Below are 18196 nucleotides of genomic sequence, written 5' to 3'. Positions count from 1 at the left end.
TTTGTCCATCTATTAATTTTCAACATTTTTGTCACTTTGTTTTATGTGCATTTCCTATACATTGCATATGGCTAGATTTTAAAAGTAATTTGGTTTGACAAGCTCTGACTGTTGTTTGTTTTTGAGACAGGTTATCTCCCTGTCACCCAGGATGGAGTGTAGTAGCACAATTATAGCTCACTGTAGCCTCAAACTCCAGGGCTCAAGTGATCCTCCAGCCTCTGCCTCCTAAATAGTTGGGAGTACAGGTGTGCACCACCATGCTCAGCTGATTTTTAATTTTTTTGTAGAGAAGGTATCTCACTATGTTGCCCAGACTGGTCGTGAACTCTTGGCCTTACATGATCCTCCCACTTCAGCCTCCCAAAGTGCTGGCATTATAGGCATGAGACAGAGTGCCCAGCCAACCTCTGCCTTATAATAGGTTAATTCAGCCTGTTCATATTTATTTCAATAAGCAATATACTTTCTTTCTGCCTTATTTTATATTTACTATTTACATTTCATTAATGTTTTTCTCTGTGCCTTTTTTTTTTCTTTAACTTTTGTGGGTTTCATCAAGTTCCTGTTAATTCCCCCCTTTTTTTTTTTCAGACAGAGTCTCACTCTGTCACCCAGGCTAGAGTGCAGTGGCATGATCTCGGCTCACTGCAACCTCTGCCTCCTGGGTTCAAGCGATTCTCCTGCCTCAGCCCCCCGAGTAGCTAGGACTACAGGTGCATGCCACCATGCCTGGCTAATTTTTGTATTGTTAGTAGAGACGGGGTTTCACCATGTTGGCCAGGCTGGTCTCAAACTCCTGACCTCAAGTGATCCACCCATCTCGTCCTCCCAAAGTGCTGGAATTACAGGCGTGAACCACCGCACCCAGCCTTCCCTTTGCTAACCTGCTAGAGTTTATCTTATTTCCTAACAATCATATCCTTAAATTGCTCTATGGATACGTGGTAAATAATCCTGCTCCATCAAAATGTTATGCTTGCCCACTCCATCACTCCCTGAAAGATGCTGCCTTTAGCATGCTTCTAACTCTCCCACTCTCCCCAGTTCTTGAGTTTTACTGAGATAGTTTACTATTTTTTGTTCTAATCTATTATGAGGATTTTGTTGTTGTTGTTGTTATAAAAGCCATATGGCTGAGTGTGGTGGCTCATGCCTGTAATACCAGCACTTTGGGAGGCTGAGGTGGGTGGATTGCCTGAGGTCAGGAGTTCGAGACCAGCCCAGCCAATGTAATGAAACCCTGTCTCTACTAAAAATACAAAAAAAAAAAAAAAAAAATTAGGGCATGGTGGTGGGTGCCTGTAATCACAGCTACTAGGGAGGCTGAGGCAGAAGAATCGCTTGAACCTGGGAGGCAAAGGTTGCACTGAGCCGTGATCACGCCATTGCACTCCAGCCTGGGCAGCAAGAGTGAAACTCCATCTCAAAAAAAAAATGAAAAGAAAAGAAAAAAGAAAAAAATGTGAGTAACACTATTCCTGCCACCTAGAGTCCTACTGCCAGTACCTTGAATTGGTCTTTTCTTTTAGTTTTATTCATTTATTTTTTAAAGAGACAAGATCTCATTCTGTCACCTGGGCTGGAGTGCAGTGGCATAATCATAGTTTACTGCAACCTCAAACTCCTAAGCTCAAGGGATCCTCCTGCCTCAGCTACCCAAGTAGCTGGGAATACTAAGGCATATCACTAGGCCAGGCTAATTTTCTTTTTTTTTTTTTTTTTTTTTTGAGACGGAGTCTCGCTCTGTCACCCAGGCTGGAGTGCGGTGGCCGGATCTCTGCTCACTGCAAGCTCCGCCTCCCGGGTTTACGCCATTCTCCTGGCTCAGCCTCCTGAGTAGCTGGGACTACAGGCGCTCGCCACCTCGCCCGGCTAGTTTTTTGTACTTTTTAGTAGAGACGGGGTTTCACCGTGTTAGCCAGGATGGTCTCGATCTCCTGACCTCGTGATCCGCCCGTCTCGGCCTCCCAAAGTGCTGGGATTACAGGCTTAAGCCACCGCGCCCAGCCTACCAGGCTAATTTTCAATTTTTTTTTTTTTTTTTGGTAGAGACTGTCACACACGTCAGTGTGTGAAGAGACCACCAAACAGGCTTTGTGTGAGCAACAAGGCTGTTTATTTCACCTGGGTGCGGGCGGACTGAGTCTGAAAAAGGAGTCAGCAAAGGGTGATAGGATTATCATTAGTTCTTATGGGTTTGGAATAGGCGTACAAAGTATATTCTCAAGGGCAGGAAAATATTACAAAGTACCTTTTTTTTTTTTTTTTTGAGACGGAGTCTCGCTCTGTCGCCCGGGGTTGGATGGACTGCAGTGGTGTGATCTCAGCTCACTGCAAGCTCTGCCTCCCGGGTTCAAGTGATTCTCCTGCCTCAGCCTCCTGAGTAGCTGGGACTACAGTTGCCCACTACCACGCCCAACTAATTGGTAGAGACAGGGTTTCACCATGTTAGCCAGGATGGTCTCGATCTCCTGACCTTGTGATCTGCCCGCCTTGGCCTCCAAAAGTGCTGGGATTACAGACAAAGTACCTTCTTAAGGGCACAGGAGAATATTACAAAGTACCTTCTTAAGGGCACAGGAGAATATTACAAAGTACCTTCTTAAGGGCAGGGGGTGGGAGAAGAATATATCATATCAGTTAGGGTGGGGCAGGAACAAATCACAATGGTGGAATGTCATCAGTTAAGGCTATTTTCACTTGTTTTGTGGATCTTCAGTTGCTTCAGGCCATCTGGATGTATACATGCAGGTCACAGGGAATATGATGGCTTAGCTTGGGCTCAGAGGCCTGACGTTCCTGTCTTATATTAATAAGAAAAACAGAACAAAATAGTGGTGAAGTGTTGGGGTGGCGAAAATTTGGGGGGGTGGTATGGAGAGATAATGGGCGATGTTTCTCAGGGCTGCTTCGAGCAGGATTAGGGGCAGTATGAGAAACTACAGTGGGAGAGATTAAACTGAAGAAAGATTTTGGGGTAAGGAGTGATATTGTGGGGTTGTTAGAAGGAGCATTTGTTGTATAGAATTATTGATGATGGCCTGGATGCAATTTTGTATGAATTGAGAAACTAAATGGAAGACACAAGGTCTGAATAAAAGGAGAAAAATAGGTATTAAAGGAATAAGAATTGTGAGTACTCAGGACATCCAATTAGAGAGTGTCCAAGGGGGTTCAGCATAATTATTTACTTGGTTGGTGAGTTTTGGGGCTCTATCCTTGAGTTTTTTTATGTTGTCATATACCAGGCCAGATTGATTTAGGAAAAAACAACACTCTTCATTTAAAAATATACAGTCCTCCTTTTTCAGCAATGAGTAAATCAGGGCCTCGGCAATTTTGGAGGAAAGAGAAATGCAAAACCGGCAATTGTTTGTTAAAGAAGGATTAGAAACGGCTAGGAGAGTGAGTGAGATTGATAGGGTGGTGGAGATAGCTGGGGAGAGGTAGAGGGTGGCATAAGAAGGGGAACAAAAATAAGAGTGAGTATAAAAGTAAAGAATAGGACTTCATCAGGGTGAAAGTATTGGAGTGTGCCCTGTCAGCAAAGATCATCTATCCACTCCAAAAGGGAGTCAAGAGTGGTGGATTGGGGATAGATTTTCACAATGGAAAAGAAATGAGAGGTTTTAAGAGGTGGCCTAGCAGCTTGTAACCTACATGGAAGAGGTTATGAAATGATGACAGAATAGAATGGGCCTGTGAGGCTGGAAGGAGATATTTTCCTTGGTTCAAGAATCATTTGCCTTGTGTGGGAAGAGATTGATAGGTGGAAGTTTCAGTGGGAGAGTAGGTGGGAGTGACCGATGAGAAGGAGAAAAACGCCGTGAGGGATATAGTTGGAATGCTAGCTGCTTCTTTAGCTACCTTATCATTGTAAGCATTGCCCTGACCAATGGGATCTGATGCCTTTTGATGGCCCTTGAAGTGACTGACTCCAGCTTCCTTTGGAATTAAAAGGGCCTTGAGAATAGTTTTTATTAAAGAGGCATTAATGATGGAGAACCCTTGCGTAGTGATGAAACCTCTTTCAGCCCATATAACAGCATGGTGGTGCAGGATATGGAAGGCATATTTAGAGTCAGTATAAATTTTGACCCATAGTCCCCTTGCAAGAGTGAGGGCCTGTGTTAAGGCAATGAGTTTGGCTTGAGTTTGGCTTGAGAGGTAGTGGAGGGGAGCAGAGCAGCAGCCTCAATGATAGATGTGGAAGATACTATAGCATAGCCTGCCTTTGCTGGTGAGTGGCGATTAGGCCTGGAGGAACTGCCATCAATAAACCAAGTGTGATCAGGGTGAAGAACAGGAAAGAAGGAAATGTGGGGAAATGCAGTGAATGCCAGGTGGATTAGAGAGATACAGTCATGGGGGTCAGGTGTGGTATCAGGAATAATGTGGGGGCCAGCCTAAAACAGTAAGGTCAAGTTGTTTGGACTGAAAGGCTACAGGGTGCGGTCCTGGCTCTTGTGTAAGAATTCCGACTGCACAGCCCTGCACTTCAGCTGTGTGTAATGAAAAGGGGTTGTGATGAGTTAGGGAGAGCTAGTGTGGGAGCAGCTTTTAGGGCTGTTTTTAAGGAACGGAAAGAGGAATGGGGAAAGGATTTAGGATTTATGAAGTCAGCTACGTTTCCTTTTGTGAGTTTATATAATGATTTAGTTAGGACTGCAAAACCAGGTATCCAAAGGCGGAATACCTAACCATGCCTAGGAAGGAAAGGAGTTGTTGCTTTGAAGAAGGGGTTGGGGTTTGGGAGATTATCTGGACATGGGAGCACGTGTGTTTTTATGAAGAATTTTGCCAAGATAGGTAATGGATGAGGAAGAAATTTGGGCTTTGGAGGGGGATACGAGATATCCCTTTGAGAATAGATGTTGGAGGAACAGGAGGGTGTCCTTTTGGGAGGATTTGTAGGGGGGACTACAAAGTAGAAAGTCATTAAAATATTGAATAAGGTGAGAAGCAGATGGATGGAAGTAAAGCAAATAATGAGAAAGGGCTTGACTGAAGTAATGGGGGCTGTCCCTGCAGCCTTGCGGCAGTACAGCCCAGGTAAGTTGCTGAGCCTGATGGGTGTCAGTGTCAGTCCAAGTGAAAGCGAAGACAGGCTGGGATGAAGGGTGCAAAGAAATAGTAAAGGAAGCATGTTTGAGATCCATAACAGAATAATGAGTTGTGGAGGGAGGTATTAAGGTGTGGCTGTAGCATAGGAATAGTCAGGGAAGCAAATAATTTGGTTAAAATGTCTCAACCTAATAAGGGAACTGAGCAGGTGGGGATAACTAAAAAGGAGTGCATAAAAGAGGAGTGCATAAAAGAATATTGTCCAAGTTGGCACCAGAGTTGGGGAGTTTTAAGAGGTTTAGAAGCCTGACTGTCAATATCCACAACAGTTATGGAGGCAATGGATACAGTTCCTTGGAAAGAAGGTAATGTGGAGTGGGTAGCCTCTGTATTGATTAAGAAGGGGATGGAGTTACCCTCCACTGTAAGAGTTACCCAAAGCATCTGTGATGGTCCAGGAGGCTTCCGAGGCGATCGGGCAGCGTCAGTCTTCAGCCGCTAAGCCGAGAATATCTGGGAAGGAGTCAGTCAGAGAGCCTTGGGCCAGAGTTCCAGGGGCTCTGGCAGTGGCTGCTGGGCAAGTTGGACAGTCCCGTTTCCAGTGGGATCCCACACAGATGGGACATGGCTTAGGAGGAATCCCGGGCTTTGTGTATTCCTTGGCCCAGTGGCCAGATTTCTGGCACTTGAAGCAAGATCCTGGGGGAAGAGGTCCTGGAGGAATGCCTGGCCACTGAGGTTCAGGCGTTTTGAAGTTCTTTTGTGCTGGAGATGTGGCTGGGGTTTATCTCACAGTGGAGGCAAGTAATTGCAACTCAGAAATACTTTGCTACTTGGCTGCCTCTACTCTATTATTGTACACCTTAAAGGCAAGGTTAATTCAGTCCTGTTGTGGGGTTTGAGGGCCAGAGTCTAATTTTTGGAGCTTTTTCTAATGTTGGGTAAAGGGTGGTAAAGCATCTAAGGGTTATTGCCAAATGGGCCATGGACTAGGTTGGGTTTTTATATTTAATGAAAAAGAGCCTAAATGCTAACTGATTTGGGAGAGGTCGGATAAAGAAAAAGGAGCATTAACCTTGACTGTGCCTTCAGCTCCAGCCACCTCTCTGAGAGGAAATTGTTGGGCAGATGGGGGACGGCTAGTCGCGTTAAAAAACTGTAAGCTGGACTGGGTGTGAGGAGGGGAGGTGATAGAAGGATTATAGGGTGGGTGAGCGGAGGCTGAGGGAGAATTGGGACCTGGCTTGGCCTGGCAAGGAGCAGCCTGGGGAGGAGGGGAGAGGTCAGATGGGTTCGTAGAAAAGGAGGATTCAAATTCAAGCTTGGGGTGGAGACTGAAGGAATAGATGGGAGAGAAAGAAGAAAGATTTGGGACGAGTTGCATTGGGAGCAAAGACTAGGGAGGGACTGATGTGTAAAAGAATGCCTGGATGTCAGGCACCTCAGACCATTTGCCCATTTTACAACAAACATTATCTAGGTCTTTTAGGATGGAGAAATCAAAAGCGCCATTTTCTGGCTATTTGGAACCATTGTCAAGTTTGTATTGGGGTCAAGCCATATTGCAGAAGAAAATAAGGCATTTAGGTTTCAGGTCAGGTGTGAGTTGAAGAGGTTTTAAGTTTTTGAGAACACAGGGAGCTGAACTCTTTTAACTCGTTTAAGCTGAACTCTCCCTATTGCATAATTCGCTGCTCCCTTCTCTAAGGGAGAAGAAGGGGGAATCGAGGGCGGAACGTTGCCCATAGTGAAGGAGGTGAGTTTAAAGAGAAAGGTAGAGACATGGAGAAGGGGGTGGTGAGCAGCCCTGGGCTGCAGTGTGGGTGAGCAGCCAAAGCAGGTGTCCCCACAATTGACTTGCCACCAAGGGAATGTGGGTGAGTGACCAAGGCAGGCATCCCCGCAGTGATCAGACACCAATGGAGTGTGGGTGAATAATCAGGCAGGTGTCCCCGCAGTGATTAAACACCAAGGGAAGATGTCTTCCCGAGTCTGTGACTGGCGCCGAAGTTTTGGGTCCACGGATAAAATGTGTCTCTTTTGTCTCTACTAGAGAAGAAAAAGAGCTGGAATTGGAAGGACAGGGAGATTGAAGGGTAGCGAGAGAGGGGGATTGAAGGGTAACAAGAGAGGCTGGAGAAGAGAGTGAAAAGACTGCTTACCCGATTTGAAATTGGTGAGACGTTCCTCGGACTGGTAGGTCTGAGGACCCAGGGTCATAGGTGGATCTCCTCACAGTGTGAAGGGTGAGGACAGGGGACTGGTCTCCCGAAGGAGTCCTCCTGTTCTAGGTTTTGGCACCAAATGTCACGCACGTCCATGTGAATAGACCACCAAACAGGCTTTGTGTGAGCAACAAGGCTGTTTATTTCACCAGGGTGCAGGCGGGCTGAGTCTGAAAAGAGAGTCAGCAAAGGGTGGTGGGATTATCATGAGTTCTTACGGGTTTGGGATAGGCGTACAAAGTACATTCTCAAGGGTGGGGAGAATATTACAAAGTATCTTCTTAAAGGCAGGGGAGAATATTACAAACTACCTTCTTAAGGGTGGGGGAGAATATATCATATCAGTTAGGGTAGGGCAGGAACATATCACAATGGTGGAATGTCATCAGTTAAGGCTATTTTCACTTGTTTTGTGGATCTTCAGTTGCTTCAGGCCATCTGTATTTATACGTGCAGGTCACAGGGGATACGATGGCTTAGCTTGGGCTCAGAGGCCTGATAGAGACAGGGTCTCACTGTGTTGCCCAGGCTGATCTTGAACTGCTGGCCTCAAATGATCCTCCTAGCTCAGCATCCCAAAGCGCTGGGATTTCAGGTGTAAACCACTATGCTGGAACTATTATTAAGATTTTCATTAATCACTTCTGCAAAACAGTCTCTAAACACTTGATGCACACATTCCCAGTCTATCCTCCACCGTTTAAGCTGAACTCTCTCTCCCTATTGGATAATTCATTGCTAACTCTGCTACCTTACCTCTTCATCTGTCATTATCGTGAATTTGTAACCACTACTGAGAGAATTTTCTTAAGGAAATCCCTCAGAGGGCATGTAGGTGATATACGCACTGAATCTTGTAAGCCAGAAATTGTCTTTCTTTTGCCTTGGTTAGGCGATGACACTGGTTGGTTTTGATTCTTTAGTCACATTCTTTTTCTCTTAGCAATCTATATTATACTATCTCCTGGCTTGTAGTATTGTAGATGGGCACCCTTAGAGGATTCTCGTTCCTTTATAAGGAACCTAATCTTGTTGTCTGGAAGCTTATAAGGTGTTTTTTTCTATTTCTGGGACTCAGGGATTTTATCAGGCTATGTCTAGATGCTTATCTTTATTCATGTAAGTCATTTTACTCTTCAGACTCAAATTTCCCACTCCACTGTTCCTGTTCTCTTCTTTTGGGACTCCTGTTGTTTGTGTGTTGGTCTTCTGAATCAGCCCTTCAGTTTCACATGTAACTGCACGGCTCCTTCTCTTGAATTTCTGACATGTGATAGGATTTCTTCCAGTATCTCTGAGTGTCTCATTAATGACTATGCCAACTACCAAATATGTCTATTCTAGGTTTTTCCTGGCATTGAGGAAATAACCACAGGATGGGTCTGTGAACCACCAGGGCCCACTGAGGAGGCCTGGAATTAAGATTCCATCTATCACCTGACCCCCTTAAGCCCTTATTTTGACTAGGGGAGCACACTGGCGTTTTGGGTCCCTAGGAATAAGCCCATGTCTAGTAATCCCTAAGGAGCTTGGATATTGCCTCTCCCCAGGGCACAGACACCCTGGTGAGTGGTCTTAGGTCACTTGGGAAAGGCTTGAAGAAAGATTTATGCTGCAAGGACCTTCCTCCAGGGAACTGATTACCTCCTTCAATCAAGGAGCTCTGGGTCCGCTAATGAATTAGGTCTGGAAAGGAATGAGAGGCTGGGATTCTTCACTGTGCCAACTGAGTCAGGATCTTGGCTACCATACCTAGGGTTTCTCCTAGTGTATGAAGGAAGCAGGAGAGAAATACTCTGCAATGGCAGAGTAAAGACTTCCAAAAATCCATTCCCCCATAAAAGCAATGAGAACACAGGCAAAAAATGCCCAAATCAGCTTTTTCAGAACTCTATAAATTAACCAAAGGCTAGCTATTACAATCCAAGGCATGGTTTATCTTGGCTCACTGCAACCTCCACCTCTTAGGTTCAAGCAATTCTCCTGCCTCAGCCTCCCAAGTAGCTAGGATTACAGGCGTGCACAACCACACCCAGCTAATTTTTGTATTATTAGTAGAGACGGGGTTTCATCATGTCCGACAGGCTGGTCTCTAACTCCTGACCTCAGGTGATCCACCCGCCTTGGCCTCCTAAAGTGCTGGGATGACAGGCATAAACCACCATGCCCGGCCTCCAAGGCATGGTTTTTCAAGAAAAAACAGCTGAATCCTAGTAAGGAGAGTAAACTTTGTGGAGTTTTAACTTGCCTTGCTCCCGTTCTCCTCTCCCTCGATCCATAGCAATCTTGAAAACCAAGAGCCTCACAACTAAGAGACCTGTGAGAACCAATAGCCTAGCAGCCATTGGAGGGGCAGAACAGGTTTGAACCTCAACAAAAGCCCCGTTTCCAGAGAAGTGTCATTATTTGACCTATCCGGTGACTCTTTGAAAAGCTCTGTTCTCAGGGTTTATCAGGGTTTATTGTTTTTTTGTTGTAGTGTCGTTGTTGTTGTTGTTGTTGTTTTTGAGATGGAGTCTTGCTCTGTCACCCTGGCTGGAGTACAGTGGCACAATCTTGGCTCACTGCAACCTCTGCCTCCTGGGTTCCAGTGATTCTCAGACTCCCGGGTAGCTGGGACTACAGGCATGCACCACCATGCCTAGTTAATTTTGTATTTTTAATACAAATGGGGTTTCACCATGTTGGCCAGGCTGGTCTCGAACTCCTGACCTCATGTGATCCGCCCACATTGGTCTCGCAAAGTGCTGGGATTATAGGCATGAGCCACCGTGCCTATTATAGGCATGAGCCACCGTGCCTGGCCCTCAGGATTTATCTTTATTTGACCTGACTCAGGACTTTCCCTTTACTAACAGTCATATGCCTAGGGCATTTGTTGAAAACAAACAAAAACAGGCAGTGACAACTGTTTAACATCACAAGTGCCTGGGGTGGTACCAGTTGGAGATGTAAGAGGCTGACAAAAAACCTTAAAAGGAAAGAAAACCATGCCATATCCATAGAGAGCAAAGCTCTGACATATTCTTAGGAATTCCTAGGTCACCAGCATGTCTAGGACTATGAACATACGGAGGAAAGACCTGAGAAGACCCTATGCTGTCACCTCTAGCTGACCTTGTGGCTCTGTGCCAGCAGGAAGGGAAAATTAGAGCAGTACTGTCGACTGCCTGTGGAACACTGAGACACACACATAGAGCCCCTCAAAAAGCTCGGAGACTCCTTCGTGAAAGGCATTTAAGAAAATCTCTGCCCAATCATTAGCTGACAACTAAGCTAACTGGGCTGACTGCTCCAACAGTAGACTTCAGTGGCCACACAACATAGAATACAAATGCGACTGAATTAGTCTAGGGAGTCACATAACAAACAGCAGCAGCAACGCACAGTGACAATAACAAAGCCTGGGGAGGGGCGGAATCTAATTTTCAGAGCTGCCACACTTTTTTTTTTTTTTTTTTTTTTTTGAGACGGAGTCTCACTCTGTCACCCAGGCTGGAGTGCAGTGGTGGGATCTTGGCTCACTGAAAGCTCCGCCTCCCGGGTTCACGCCATTCTCCTGCCTCAGCCTCTTGAGTAGCTGGGACTACAGGCGCCCGCCACCACGCCCGACTAATATTTTGTATTTTTAGTAGAGAAGGGGTTTCACCGTGTTAGCCAGGATGGTCTCGATCTCCTGACCTCGTGATCCACCCACCTCGGCCTCCCAAAGTGCTGGGATTAGAGGCATGAGCCACCGCGTCCAGCTTTGGGTTTTAAAATGTCACTGTCAACCAAAAATGATGAGACATACAAAAAATAAATAAATAAATAAAAATAGAAAGTTTTGTTTACAACTTTCTTCTTTTTTTTTTTTTAGATGGAGTCTTGCTTTGTCGCCCACGCTGGAGTACAATGGTGCAATCTTGGCTCACTGCAACCCCTGCCTCCTGGGTTCAAGTGATTTTCCTGCCTTAGACTCCCGAGTAGCTCAGATTACAGGCGCCTGCACCACCACACCCGGCCAATTTTGTATTTTTAGTAGAGATGGGATTTCTCCATGTTGGTCAGGCTGGTCTCGAACTCCTGACCTCAGGTGATCCACCTGCCTCAGCCTCCCAAAGTGCTGGGATTACAGGTGTGAGCCACTGCACCCAGCCCTTTCTTTTCTTTTTAAACAGAGACAGGATCTCGCTATGTTGCCCAGGCTGGTCTCAAACTTCTGGGCTCAAGCGATCCTCCCGCCTCAGCCTCCTAAACTATTGGAATTACAGGCATGAGACACCATGCCCCGCCCACAGCAATGATCATAAAGAACAAGAACAAAGTGACAGAATCTGTTAAAGGATCTGCTTCATTGAAGGCAATGAGACTCATAAAAATTTGAGAAGGGCGGGGCCAGGTGCAGTGGCTCACGCCTACAATCCCAGCACTTTGGGAAGCTGAGGTGGACAGATCACTGGAGGTCAGGAGTTCAAGACCAGCCTGGCCAATGCGGTGAAACGCCGTCTCTACTAAAAATACAAAAATTAGCTGGGTGTGGTGGTGGCACATGCCTGTAATCCCAGCTACTCAGGAGGCTGAGGCAGATGAAGCGCTTGAACCCAGGAGGTGGGGCTTGCAGTGAGCCGAGATAGTGTCACTGCACTCCAGCCTGGGCAACAAAGCAAGACCCCATCTCAAAATAAATAAATAAATTTGAGAAGGGTGGCCTATATCAGATGTGGAGAAACTTCGAGTGACCTGGACTGAAGACTAGACACAGAAGCATAGCTCTCTCCGCACCATGATGATCTCAGCCAGGACAAAAAGTCCGTGTGCACCATTGAAAGAAACGGCTGGACCCAACTATTATGCTGAATTGTTGCTAGCTCTGAGTGGTTTAAAGGATTAATTATGTTATTAATTACATAACGTTAAAAGTAAGTGGTGAGGTTGGGCATGGTGGCTCATGCCTGTAATCCCAGCACTTTGGAAGGCCAAGGCGGGCGGATCACTTGAGGTCAGGAATTCGTAACCAGCCTAACCAACATGGCGAAACCCTGTCTCTACTAAAAATACACTAGCCAGGCGTGTTGACACGTGCCTGTAATCCCAGGCACTCAGGAAGCTGAGGCAGGAGAATCGCTGCGGGAGGCGGAGGTTGCAGTGAGCTGAGATCATGCCACTGCACTCCAGCCTGGGTGACAGAGCGAGACTGTCTCAAAAAAAAAAAAAAAAAAAAAGCGAGTGGTGAGGCTGTGAGTGCTGATGTGAAGGCAGCTGAAGAATTTTTGGAAACTACAGATAAGCTGATTGTGCAGGAAAATTACTTGCCAGAGAAAATCTTCAATGTGGAAGAAACTTCCCTATTCTGAAAATGGATGCCTAAGAGGGCTTTCATCCATAAGGAGGCCAAGTCAGTGCCAGGTTTCAATGCTTTGACGAACAGGATAACAGTCTTCCTTGGGGGACAATGTTGTAGGCTACAAATTGAAACCCTTTGTGATCTGGCATAGTGAGAACCACAGGGCCTTTAAGCACATCAGTAAGCACGCATGGCCAGTGTACTATAGGAGCGGTAAGAAGTCATGGATGACCTAGCTCCTCTTCCAAGATGCAATCCTGAATTGTTTTGCCAGAGAAATGCAGAAATACTGTTTGGAGGATAATATATTTTTCAAGATTTTGCTTATTGTTTATAAGGCTCCCGTACATCCTCCTTTTACTGGTGATATTCATCCCAATATCTAGGTGGTGTTTTCCCCTCCAAACACCACCTCTTTGCTTCAACCAATGGATCATGGAGGTATAGCAGCTTTTAAGGCCTATTACCTGAGGAGACCTTTGCCCAGGTGATTGCTGCAGCTGAGGAAGACACTGAGCAGCCACTGAGACAATTCTGGAAGGATTACAACACATCTGTGACTGCATCAAGAACCCTGCTTAGACTTGGGGTGATGTCACCATGCGGTATGAATGCCATCTGGAGGGAGACGGTCAAAAGGTTGGTCCATGACTTCAAAGTATTTGTCAAGGATGAGGAGGTTTCAAAAATCAATAAAGCTGTGGTTGAGGTGGCAAATAATTTTAACCTGGGTGTGGATGAGGATGACACGGTAGAGCGCTTAGAGGTAATTCCTGAGGAATTGACTAACGAGGAGCTGTTGGAACTGGAACAGGAACACATAGCTGAAGAAGAGGCAAGAGAAAAAACAAACTGCAGGAGAAGAAAAACCCAGAAGAAAATTCACAGTGAAGGGTTTAGCAGAAGCTGCTGCAGACCTCAACAAACTCCTTAAAACGTTGAAAACATGGACCCCCACACTGAATGGTTTTCATTAATAGAGAGATATGCTTGTGGTGCATTATCTGTTTACAAGCAAATGTATGATTAAAATAAAAGAAAGAAACCAAGCAAACCACTATGGACATTTTTTGAAAGAGTGATAGTCCCTCAAGAAGAGCCTCAGGCAGGTCCTACAGGAGGAATTCCAGAAGAATGTGTTATCATAGGAGATGACAGCTCCATGCGTGTTACTGCCTCTGAAGACCTTCCAGTGGGGCATGATGTGGAGGTGGAAGACAGTGATCTCGATGATCTTGACCTAGTGTAGGCCTAGGCTGATGTGTGTGTGTGTGTATATGTGTCTTAGTTATTAACAAAAAAGTTTAAAATATTGAAAAATATACTTTTTAAAATAGAAAAAGTTGGCCAGGCGTGGTGGCTCACGCCTGTAATCCCAGCACTTTGGGAGGCCGAGACGGGTGGATCACCTGAGGTCAGGAGTTTGAGACCAGCCTGACCAACATGGAGAAACCCCATCTCTACTAAAAAAAATACAAAATTAGCCAGGCGTGGTGGCGCATGCCTGTAATCCCAGTTACTCGAGAGGCAGAGACAGGAGAATCGCTTGAACACAGGAGGCGGAGGTTGCGGTGAGCCGAGATCATGCCATTGCTCTCCAGCCTGGGCAACAAGAGCAAGACTCCGTCTCAAAAAATAAATAAATAAAATAAAATAGAAAAAGCTTCTAGAATAAGGATATAAAGAAAGGAAATATTTTTGTACAGCTGTACAATGTGTACTTTAAGTGTAATAACATTTATTAATAAGTTTATTGACAAAAGAGTCAGTAAGTTTAAAAAATTAAAAAGTTTGGGTGTGTGAGGTGGCTCACACCTGTAATTTCAGCACTTTGGGAAGCTGAGGCGGGTGAATCACCTGAGGTCAGGAGTTCGAGACCAGCCTGACTAATATGGTGAAACCCCGTCTCTACTAAAAATACAAAAATTAGCCAGCCGTGTTGGCATGCGCCTGTAATCCCAGCTACTTGGGAGGCTGAGGCAGGAGAATCGCTTGAACCCGGGAGGCGGAGGTTGCCATGAGTCGAGATCACGACACTGCACTCCAGGCTGAGCGACAAAGCGGGACTCCATCTCACCAAAAAAAAAAAAAAAAAAAAAAAAAAAAATGTATAAAGTTACTAGGTGAGTGCAAAAGTAATTGTTGGAATTTGCCATTTGATTTTGGAATACATTCTTAAATAAATGTGGTTATGTTATACATCATTTTAATGGGCATTTCTCACTTTATTTTTTTAATGACTTATTACTGCTGTTTATTTTACATTTATTTTAGACTATGGAAATGATGTTAGACAAAAAGCAAATTCAAGCAATTTTCTTATTCGAGTTAAAAATGGGTCATAAAGCAACAGAGATACATCGCAACATCAACAACACATTGGGCCCAGGAACTGCTAACAAACATACAGTACAGTGGTGGTTCAAGAAGTTTTGCAAAGAAGATGAGAGCCTTGAAGATGAGGAACATAACATCCGGCCATCGGAAATTGACAATGACCAACTGAAAGCAATCATTGAAGCTGATCCTCTTAAAACTACACAGGAAGTTGCCCAAGAACTCAACCATCGACCATTCTATGGCCATTTGGTGTTTGAAGCAAATTGGAAAGGTGAAAAAGCTCAATAAGTGGGTGCCTCATGACCTTACCAAATATTTTTTAAAAAGTCATTTTGAAGTGTCTTCTTCTCTTATTCTATGCAACAACAATGAACCATTTCTTGATCAGATTGTGACGTGCGACAAAAAGTCGATTTTATATGACAACCAGCAACAACCAGCTCTATGAGTGTACTGAGAAGTAGCTCTAAAGCACTTCCCAAAGCCAACCTTGCACCAAAAAAAGGTCACAGTAACTGTTTGGTGGTCTGCTGCTGGTCTGATCCACTGCAGCTTTCTGAATCCCAGTGAAACATTACATCTGAGAAGTATGCTCAGCAAATGGATGAGATGCACGGAAAACTGCAAGGCCTGCTGTGGCATTGCTCACCAGAAAGGGCCCAGTTATTCTCCATGACAGCAACCACACATCGCATAACCAACGCTTCAAAAGTTGAGGTTGGGTACGGTGGCTCACGCCTGTAATCCCAACATTTTGGGAGGCCAAGGTGGACAGATCACTTGAGGTCAGGAGTTCAAGAACAGCCTGGCCAACATGGTGAAACCCGTCTCTACTAAAAATACAAAAATTAACTGGGTATGATAGCTGGCGCATGTAATCCCAGCTACTCGAGAGGCTGAGGCAAGAGAACTGCTTAAACCCAGAAGGTGGAGGTTGTGGTGGCTCATGCCACTGCACTCCAGCCTGGGTGACAGAGCGAGACTCTGTCTCAAAAAAAAAAAAAAAAAAAAAAAGTTGAACAAATGGAGCTATGAAGTTTTGCTTCATCCACCATATTCACCTGACCTCTTGCCTACTGACTACCACTTCTTCACGCATCCCAACAGTTTTTTGCAAGGAAAACGCTTCCACACCCAGCACGATGCAGAAAATGCTTTCCAAGAGTTTTCTGAATCCCAAAGCACAGATTATTACGATACAGGAATAAACAAACTTATTTCTCACTGGAAAAAAATGTGTTGATTGTAAAAATGTGTTGATTGGAATGGTTGATTGGAATGGTATGAATTTTGATTAATAAAGATGTGTTTGAGCCTAGTTATAATGATTTAAAATTCGTGGTCCGAAACCGCAATTACATTTGCACCAAGAGTTGCAGTTAGCTAAAATTTAATTTATTACTGCAGAAAAAATCTTCTTTGTAAATTTAATGTAGCCTAGATATACAGCATTCATAAAGCCTACAATGTGTACCATAATGTTCTAGGACTTCACATTCGCTCCCTACTGACTTACTAACTCATCTAGGGCCACTTCCAGTCCTGCAGGCTCCATTCTGGTAAGTGCCCTAGGTACTTACCATGGCGTACCGTGGTATACCAGCGTGGCATGCCATTTTATCTTTTATGCTGTATTTTTACTGTACCTTTTCTGTGTTTAAATACACAAATACTTACCATCGTGTTACAAAATTATATATGTCACCTATAGTATTCAGGACAGTAACATGCTGTACAGATCTGTAGCCTAGGAGCAATAGTCTATATGATACAGTCTAGATTTGTAGTAGCAGGTTATACCATCTAGGTTTGTGTGACTACACTCCATGATGTCTGCACAATGACAAAATCGCCCATGACCCATTTCTCAGAATGTTTCCCCATCCTTAAGCAACACATGACTGTATATGGTGCCTTTATACTCAGAGATAGTTTGTAAGTAAAAGGATGTTGGCCGGGCGCGGTGGCTCAAACCTGTAATCCCAGCACTTTGGGAGGCCGAGATGGGCGGATCACGAGGTCAGGAGATCGAGACCATCCTGGCTAACACGGTGAAACCCCGTCTCTACTAAAAAAATACAAAAAAACTAGCCGGGCGAGGTGGCGGGCGCCTGTAGTCCCAGCTACTCGGGAGGCTGAGGCAGGAGAATAGCGTGAACCCGGGAGGCGGAGCTTGCAGTGAGCCGAGATCCCACCACTGCACTCCAGCCTGGGCGACAGAGCAAGACTCCCTCTCAAAAAAAAGAAAAAAGAAAAAAAAAAAAAAAAAAAAAAAAGGATGTAACAAGATATGCTATGCAAAAGTAACTATAAGAGATGTGTTTGCTGGGTGTGGTGGCTCATGCCTGTAATCCCAGCACTTTGGAAGGCATATTTCTCTTTTTTCTTTTCTTTTTTTTTTTTTTTTTTTGAGACGGAGTCTCGCTCAGTCACCCAGGCTGGAGTGACTCACTCCAGCCTGGTCACTGCAAGCTCTGCCTCCCGGGTTCACGCCATTCTCCTGCCTCAGCCTCCCGAGTAGCTGGGACTACAGGTACCTGCTACCACGCCCGGCTCAATTTTTTTTTTTTTTTTTTGTATTTTTAGTAGAGATGGGGTTTCACCATGTTAGCCAGGATGGTCTTGATCTTCTGACCTCATGATCCGCCTGCCTAGGCCTCCCAAAGGCGTGAGCCACTGCGCCGGCCTGGAAGGCATATATCTTGAGCCCAGATGTTTGAGACCAGCCTGGGCAACATGGCAAAAACCCTCTACAATAAAAAATACAAAAGTTAGCTTGGCATGGTCGAGGCTGCAGTGAGCCTCGATCATACCATTCATTCCAGCCTGAGTGACAGCAAGACCCCGTCTCTGAAAAAAAAAAAAAAAGGAGTAAAAAGGAGGCACAGGGGCTCACGCCTATAATACCAACACTTTGGGAGGCTGAGGCAGGCTGATCACCCGAGGTCAGGAGTTTGAGACCAGCCTGGCCAACATGGTGAAATCTCATCTCTACTAAAAATATAAAACTTAGCCAGGCGGGTGGCGGGAGCCTGTAATCCCAGCTACTTGAGAGGCTGAGGCACAAGAATTGCTTGAACCTGGGAGGCAGGGGTTGCAGTGAGCTGAGATCGTGCTACTGCACTCCAGCCTGGGCAATAGAGCTAAACTCAGTCTCAAAAAAAACAAACAAACAAAAAAAAAGGGGATGTGGAGTGGCTATGTTAATATATATATCAGACAAACCAGAATTTAAGAC

The 18196-nt window shown here is 45.1% G+C and overlaps 1 protein-coding gene across 2 annotated transcripts in view; it reads left to right on the top strand.

Annotated features, from left to right (window-relative positions):
* Window positions 1-18196, top strand: part of LOC105482936 (BAF chromatin remodeling complex subunit BCL7C) — a 62848-nt gene that overhangs the window by 28493 nt on the left and 16159 nt on the right. Inside the window, exon 6 of one of the 2 annotated variants that reach the window (XM_071084416.1) lies at window positions 14893-16252. The exons of the other annotated variant lie outside the window; for it this stretch is intronic. Within the exon in view, the coding sequence (XP_070940517.1) occupies window positions 14893-15246 (354 nt within the window). The 3' untranslated portion in view covers window positions 15247-16252. Of the gene's footprint in view, window positions 1-14892; window positions 16253-18196 lie in introns of those variants that run through there. 2 annotated transcript variants of the gene reach the window in all.

This window comes from Macaca nemestrina, chromosome 18, assembly GCF_043159975.1.
Source record: "Macaca nemestrina isolate mMacNem1 chromosome 18, mMacNem.hap1, whole genome shotgun sequence".
Taxonomy (NCBI): domain Eukaryota; kingdom Metazoa; phylum Chordata; class Mammalia; order Primates; family Cercopithecidae; genus Macaca; species Macaca nemestrina.
This window is presented reverse-complemented; position numbering and strand designations above follow the sequence as displayed.